This window comes from Bison bison, unplaced genomic scaffold (genome assembly GCF_000754665.1).
Source record: "Bison bison bison isolate TAMUID 2011002044 unplaced genomic scaffold, Bison_UMD1.0 scf7180017864531, whole genome shotgun sequence".
In the NCBI taxonomy this organism is placed as follows: domain Eukaryota; kingdom Metazoa; phylum Chordata; class Mammalia; order Artiodactyla; family Bovidae; genus Bison; species Bison bison.
Window position 1 is genome coordinate 6,895 of NW_011495081.1, and position 8,387 is coordinate 15,281.

Sequence of the window (8,387 nt, forward strand, 5' to 3'; positions counted from 1 at the left end):
TGGATGCAGGAGCCTGGTAGGCTGCAGTCCATGGGGTCACTAAGAGTCAGACATGACTGAGTGACTTCACTTTCACTTTTCACTTTCATGCATTGGAGAAGGAAATGGCAACCCACTCCAGTGTTCTTGCCTGGAGAATCCCAGGGACAAGGGAGCCTGGTGGGCTTCCATCTCTGGGGTCGCACAGAGTCAGACACGAATGAAGCGACTTAGCAATAGCAGCAGCTATAGTTGTTATTATTGCTAATAATAATATTATTTCTCAGAGACATACTTTGACGTCACTTACATTAACTGACTTCCCCAGCCATTACTATCTCTTCTTATATATATGAGTGGTTGTTCAGTTGCTCAGTCTTGTCTGATTCTTTGCAACACCATGGACTGTAGTACGTCAGGCTTCCCTGTCCTTCACCATCTCCTGGAGCTTGCTCAAACTCATACCCATTGAGTCAGTGATGCCATCCAACCATTTTATTTATCTTAGGTGCTATAGGATGAAGAAAAAAATGCAAAAGAATACTGATAGGACCTATCACCTGTATATGATGGACATCATTCCTTGATGGAGGCATGTTATCATAGTTTATGATGCTGAATGATCCAAGCTGAGCAGTGAGTCAGGCATCCTACTTAAATATGTACCTTAAGACAGATGGATGGCTAGATAAGTTCATTTGTTCAAAAACAATAATCTATACACACAGAGAGTAAATTAGATGATGATATATATATGATAATTAGTAAAATGTATTAGATAATAAGAGGTGACCATCTTAGTCATTCTGATGTTTTATTTTGGATTTTGATAATAATTGCAGCTCTACAGTATTCAAGTCCTATTACCTGTCTGTTTCTTTTAGCTATTGGATGAACTCCCAATGATCTACAGCTGTTGTATATTTGTATACTGCATGTAAGTATTTATGTTTAAAATTCATTTACTTGATATATTTTAAAATTCATGTTTGTTTCATAGGGAATTAACATAACTAATGCAGTTATATTACTGGGAGATAAAAACGGTGTAGAAGATTATAACTTTTGTGATTTTAATTCAGAGTATAATCTTTTGGAAGTTATACTAACAATGTTTATGAATTTGTGTGATCTCAAATATATTATCCAAAATCCATAACATTTTTCTACTTTGTACCTTGAATTATGCAGGGCAGCAAGTCATCTCTAAATTTTCACAGTTGTATGAGGTAAATGGATATTGTCCCCATTTTATCTAAGAATATAAGCATAGCTTATGCTGAGATGACTTGCTTAAGGTCATGCAGTTAATAACCTACAAGTTTAATAAACTTAACTTTTAAAGTATACCTTCTGTTCCCTAGTATTAATACTTCAAACTTGTCTGAACCTCTTATGTGATGGTTATCTGATTCTTTTCAACCAGATCATCATTGCTAGCTCAATAATATCTTCTTTTAAAGATATGCAAAAATAAAAAGTTTTCATATGTATACTATGGTTGATTCATGTTGATGTTTGATAGAAAACAACAAAATTCTGTAAAGCAATTATGACCAACCTAGACAGCATATTAAAAAGCAGAGACATTACTTTGCTGACAAAGGTCTGTCTAGTCAAAGCTATGGTTTTTCCAGTAGTCATGTATGGATGTGAGAGTTGGACTATAAAGAAAGATGAGCACGAAGAACTGATGCTTTTGAACTGTGGTGTTGGCGAAGACTCTTGAGAGTCCTTTGGACTGCAAGGAGATCAAACCAGTCAATCTTAAAGGGAGTCAGCCCTGAATATTCACTGGAAGGACTGATGCTGAAGCTGAAGTGCCAATACTTTGGCCACCTGATGCAAAGAACTGACTCCTTGGAAAAGACCCTGATGCTGGGAAAGATTGAAGGCAGGGGAAGAAGGGAATGACAGAGGATGAGATGGCTGGATGGCATCACTGAATTGATGGACATGAGTTTGAGCCAGCTCCAGAGTTGGTGATGGACAGGGAAGCCTGGAGTGTTGCAGTCCATGGGGTCACAAAGAGTCGGACATGACTGAGTGACTGAAATGAACTGAAAAACTAAATAAATTTTAAAAAATTAAAAATAGTTTGAAAAAATATATTATTAAAAAGAACTCATCAGAAACTGTTTCTGTAAATAACCAGAAGTAATTATTTTAGGCTCCCTGGGCCTGTGGTCTCTGTTGCAAGTCTTCAACCTCTGCTATTATAGCATAAAAGCAGCCACAGATAAGCTATAAACCAATGGGTGTAACAGTGTTCCAGTACATTTTATTTACAAAGTCAGTTTAGGTTGAGAAACTGATTTTTGCACTGTGGTTTAAATATCAATAACCTCAGATATGCAGATGATACCACCCTTATGGCAGAAAGTGAAGAGGAACTAAAAAGCCTCTTGATAAAAGTGAAAGTGGAGAGTGAAAAAGTTGGCTTAAAGCTCAACATTCAGAAAACGAAGATCATGGCCTCTGGTCCCATCACTTCATGGAAAACAGATGGGGAAACAGTGGAAACAGTGTCAGACTTTATTTTTTGGGGCTCCAAAATCACAGCAGATGGTGATTGCAGCCATGGAATTAAAAGACACTTACTCGTTGGAAGGAAAGTTATGACCAACCTAGATAGCATATTCAAAAGCAGAGACATTACTTTGCCAACAAGGATCCACCTAGTCAGTGCTATGTTTTTTCCTAAGGTCATGTATGGATGTGAGAGTTGGACTGTGAAGAAAGCTGAGTGCAGAAGAATTGATGCTTTTGAACTGTGGTGTTGGAGAAGACTCTTGAGAGTCCCTTGGACTGCAAGGAGATCCAACTAGTCCATTATAAAGGAGATCAGTCCTGGGTGTTCATTGGAAGGAATGATGCTACAGCTGAAAATCCAATACTTTGGCCACCTGATGTGAAGAGTTGACTCATTGGAAAAGTCTCTGATGCTGGGAGGGATTGGGGGCCGGAGAAGAAGGGGATGACAGAGGATGAGATGGCTGGATGGCATCACCGACACGATGGACATGAGTTTGAGTGAATTCCAGGAGTTGGTGATAGACAGGGAGGCCTGGTGTGCTGTGATTTATGGGGTCGCAAAGAGTCGGACACGACTGAGCAACTGAACAGAACTGAACCCCAATCTAGAAAAATATGTCATCAACCCATCTGTGACAGTGCAGATTTGGGCACTTAGAAAACCTAAGATCAAAACCAAGGAAATTCTAGCTACTGTTTTCTGAAACCTATTCTTAAGACTGAGACTAGAGTCTGTGCTCTCCCTAACATTGTTTGTTGATCTATATTTTCTGTCAAAACTATATTTATTGAAAGAAAAAGTAACAGTGAGCATTGATAAACTAATATCCTGATACACCTGTACCTGCGTGAGACAGCGTTGAGAGTAGATAATTTAATAAAAGAGCAGAAGATGACTGCTTTCTTCCCTTATTTGAAATCAGGTGTCTTCTCCTGATCCCCACAGCCTGTTGAAGGCTGTAGGCCGTGTGGGTTCTCTAAGATGAGTGTGTGGTTGCAAGGAAATGATGGGCACCAGTATACCCAGGGCATGTATACACATGGCAAAATAGCATTCTGTTTGTTTTCCTAGTTTTATATTCTAAAACGTTTCTCTCTTTTTTTTCTTTTTAAGGTTTGAATGTTTTAAGATGAAGAAGTCTGTAAATTACCATCTGCTTTTTACCTTAGTTCTCTTCAGTTTAATAGTAACCATGGTAAGTCATATTTTATTTCTAATAAATTAAGCATGTGAACTGCCATTTATGGAGTTTGGTACATTTTGCTTCTAGTGTTTGCTTCATGCTGTTCAAACTGAAATATTTCTAAAGGAAACTCCCTTATAGATATTGCTTCTTTGTTTTCTATTTAGGTGTTATTTCTCAACAAAAAGTTGAAACAATTTTTTTTTTAAACCTGTTTGTTTTTTTTTTTTTGACAGAAAGTGGGAAAAGTCAAAAAGCAGATATTCAATAGCAATAGAAAGCAAATAACGATTAACTTTTCCTCATGGATGAACATATTACGTCCTATTTGTTAAAAAAAGAAATTGGCTCTGATCTTTAGTGCCTCCTGTGACTATTTTAATGCCTAAACTTTTCCAAATAGGTTGAGATAGCTGATCACTTATGTGTGCCAGTTCATCTGTTCCCACATTTCTAGTACTACCTATAACCTGACAACTACCAAATCCACATCTTAAGCCTTAGATATCACTAATATTAGGAACCTCAATCTCAGCACATTCCAAGTTGAACTTATTTACCCCTGCCCCATGATACAAACCTACTCATTATCTTTCCTACAAAATCTGCTTATGCTCTAAGTTGCTTGTCTTGGTTGCTACTGCTGCTGCTAAGTCACTTCAGTCGTGTCCAACTCTGTGCAACCCCAGAGACGGCAGCCCACCAGGCTCCCCCATCCCTGGGATTCTCTAGGCACGAACACTAGAGTGGGTTGCCATTTCCTTCTCCAAGGCATGAAAGTGAAAAGTGAAAGTGAAGTCGCTCAGTGGTGTCTGACTCTTTGCGACCCCATGGACTGCAGCCTACCAGGCTCCTTTGCCTGTGGGATTTTCCAGGCAAGCGTACTAGAGTGGGTTGCCATTGCCTTCTCCGCTTGTCTTGGTTAAGGACCTACTAAATACTCTGTTACTTAATAACTATGGGACTTTGGACAAGTTACTTAACCTCTTGAAATTTCCTCATTTGTAAAGTGAAAATAGTAATAAACATACATTTCATATTAGTTGTAAAAATTAATCCCTGGTATACAGTAAGGACTCCATAATTCTTTTGCCTTAAAAAAAAAAAAAGCCTTTTAAGAGCCTTGCCCTTCTGCATTTCTTCTGTAACTAACAGAATCTGAAATTATGTAAAGGGAAATTAGTATTTTGAAATAGCAAATTTCAGAGTTTAAAAACATTCTGCTTTATTGAGTTTAGAGTTATACGTATATAAATATTTCATACACATCTTACTATTAAAGCTTTCTGGTTGCTTGAAGGAAATGATCTACTCTTGTAAAGAAGGAACTTCCTCCAGGAATAAGAAATTCTGTAGCAAATTGTAAAATTACATAAAATTTGTGAGATCAGCAGTACATTAAATGAGGCTATAGAGATGTATAAAAATGGTCCTTCCTGTCAAAAAGATTATTTCCTTGTAGGGGAGAGAAGCAAACTAATAAATGCCATAACATTTATACATTGACAGTCTGGTAGAAAGAAGGATGAGTGGTGGATTCTGCTAAGCAGAAAAAAAAAAACCTCAGAAAAGACTTCAAGAAAGAGGTATAATTTGAGCTGAATCTTAAAAGATGAGTGTTTACCAGCAGGGGCATTTGCTAACCCAGTGAAGCATGGCATGTTTAAAGATACAGAAGCATGAAACTAGCATCTTTGGGGTAGCAGTATACTTTTTGGAGCTTAGGATGAGAAAGAGACAGGAAGATACGAATAAGGCCAAACAGAAAGGCTAGAGCAATGTCATGGGAAGGCTTTGAAATTTGGACTTTGTCTTGTAAGTGATAGGAGTCATTTCAGATTTGTGATTTAAATTTTGACTCCTCTCTACCATGTCTTTTTAAAGGTGTACTCTTACAGGGCAATAAATGCATACAATAAGTGGGCATTGAACTTAATCACCCACATGACATTGGAGCCTGAAACTAGAGTTTGTGTAACTGAAAATGTTTCTCAGTGAATGCATTAGAGATTTTTGGAAGCAGAAGAAAGAACAAGAAATTTATTTTAAATGCTTTTACTTATTAGCATATATTATGTGCTAGAGACTTGCGCATATTTTGGCTAATTATTGCTAACTATTATTATTCCCATTATCCAGATAAGGAAAAATGAGTCTTTTGGTTAAATGACTTGCTCAGACATATAGCAAGTAAGTGGCAGTTTGAAATTTTGCTGCTAAGCCCAGTGTTCTTGCTAGTGTGAAACAGATCTGCTGCAGGGATTATCAGCATAACCTCTTCAGCTCTGATGAGTATTCATGCATCTGTGCTCCCTGATGCTCATGCAGAGGCCAAGAGGCCAGAGTAGTCCACAACAGCTGCGAAACATTTAGTTTACCTCGAAGAAGCTCGGGCTTCCCTAGTGACTCAGCAGTAAAGAATCTGCCTGGGGTGCAGGAGACATAGGTTCAATCCCTGAGTCGGAAAGATCCCTTGGAGAAGGAAATGGCAACCCACTCTAGTATTCTTGTCTGAGAAATTTCATGGACAGAGGAACCTGGCAGGCTACAGTTCCTGGGGTCGCAACAGTCAGACATAACTTAGCAACTAAATGACAACATGATGAAGCTAGCCGTGGCGCAGACACACCTGAGGTAGTAGCCCTTTTGTGGCAGCCACGTAATCTGATTGGTTTCACATGGCTGGAGTCAGTTCTAGGATGCAAAACAAGGGAAGCCAGAGACGTATGAGATTTGCAAGGTAGTAGGTATAGGTTTTCTTTCCCCTTCATAAGGCACTTCTTTCACATCTATTTCTTTTAATCTTTTTTCAGGTTTACCTTAAGGTAAAGGAGCCTATATTCCATCAGGTAATTTTTGAAAATTATTACACATTTTATTACTTAACCTGCTTTGTATTTTCCTTTTCTAGTATATTATATGCATGTATAACTTATGGAAATGAAATGGTGGATGCTCTACAAAAGAACAGTGTTTAAAACAGATTGCAGACAAGCTCCTATAGGAGGTGTAACAAAACAAATACCAAGAACATTCAATGCCCAGGCTCCACTAGCTGTTGTTAGACAGTCATGCAGGTGCAGCATTGCTCTTATAAGCACAAAAAAACAGGAAATATTATTCACATGCACATGTAAACAGTCTTTTTTATGACATTATCTTTTAGAGAAGATATAGGGAAAATACTCAAGAAATTTTCAGTCTAACATATATGAGTTGGGAGGTTATTTATATCAAAAGAAACAAACATAAGAAACTTTGGTATAAGAAATAGTAACTTATGTGCATCCTAGAAAGAAACTAGGGTAGAATGAGTATGAGACCCTTAATAAAGAGAGCCATTGTTTATTGAGTGGTGTGATGTGCCTGTCACTATGCTCATTACTACATAGACTTTAATCTCCACAGCAGTCCTAAAAATTATGGATTATTGTCTACATTTTAAGGGAAACTAGCTCAGAGATATTAGGTAATTTGCCCCATGGTTACACAGTTATTAAGGGGCAGAGCTAGGATTCTAACTAGATTTGTTTGACTCCTGTCACTATTCTTTTAACAAAGCAGGATAGATAGAAATATATACATAAGCAAGGAACCACATATTCCAGGAGGATTAGAGGCCTTATACTCTTTAGAATATTTTGTGTTTATATTAAAAAGTAAATGTTCCTGTAACCTTTTAAACTAAAACTAGACAATAATCATCTGAAATATGTTTTTTAAAGAAATAAATTCCATATCCACATTATTGTGCCTAGGTTTTTTCCATAGGCCAGCTGAAAGGAGATGTACTGAATAACATAGATGGTATTGGGAGGGGGGCATTCTCACTTTCCTGTTTGTTATAACTCGAGGTGATGTCATTGTGTATTTATCCCTTTATTAGAAATATTTATTAACACAGTATAAAAATAAAGTAAGTTTATGTGAAGAATACTTCAGTTTTTATAAACTTCTTACTTGAAAAATTTGAGTTAATTTTTCTACGTTTATGACCACTCAGTTTTCTCTTTTGTGTTTTTTACTTATTTGGTACTGTGTTTTGTAATAAAAGGTACAAACTATTCATGTAACTTTCCATGCTGTAATTTCCTGTGTTTTTCCAATAATATTTTCTTCTCTGTGTATAGGAAAGATAAATAGATATCTGTGTATGCTGATAGGAGGGATGAAAACTTATAATTATGACTCATATCCTAGGCTTCAGTTCAGTTCAGTTGCTCAGTCGTGTCCAACTCTTTGCGATCCCGTTAACCGCAGCACGCCAGGCCTCCCTGTCCATCACCAACTCCCGGAGTTCACTCAAACTCATGTCCATCGAATCAGTGATGCCATCCAGCCATCTCACCCTCTGTTGTCCCCTTCTCCTCCTGCCCTCAATCTTTCCCAGCATCAGGGTCTTTTCAAATGAGTCAGCTCTTTGCATCTAGGCTTAGAGATTAAAAATCAGGATAGGGAAATGAAGAAGTAGAGGAATGCTAGATGAAGTGGATAAGCATTCTGAAGGTAGGGATTCATTCATTCGTTTATTCGTTAGATGTTTGCTGTATACTTTCTAAGTACCAAATTCTGAGCCTGATGTTGGAAATAAATGAAACTGGAGCCTATTGTGCAGAGTGAAGTGAGCCAGAAGGAAAAACATAAATACAGTATACTAACGCATATATATGGAATTTAGAAAGATGGTAA

The 8,387-nt window shown here is 37.5% G+C and overlaps 1 protein-coding gene across 1 annotated transcript in view; it reads left to right on the forward strand.

Moving 5' to 3' along the window:
• Window positions 1-502: 502 nt before the first annotated feature.
• The window catches only part of ACER3 (alkaline ceramidase 3), a 62,234-nt gene continuing 54,349 nt past the window's right edge, over window positions 503-8,387 (forward strand). Inside the window, exons 1-3 of the mRNA XM_010831771.1 lie at window positions 503-916; window positions 3,629-3,710; window positions 6,512-6,547. Of these exons, the coding sequence (XP_010830073.1) occupies window positions 882-916; window positions 3,629-3,710; window positions 6,512-6,547 (153 nt within the window). The 5' untranslated portion in view covers window positions 503-881. The remainder of the gene's footprint in view (window positions 917-3,628; window positions 3,711-6,511; window positions 6,548-8,387) is intronic.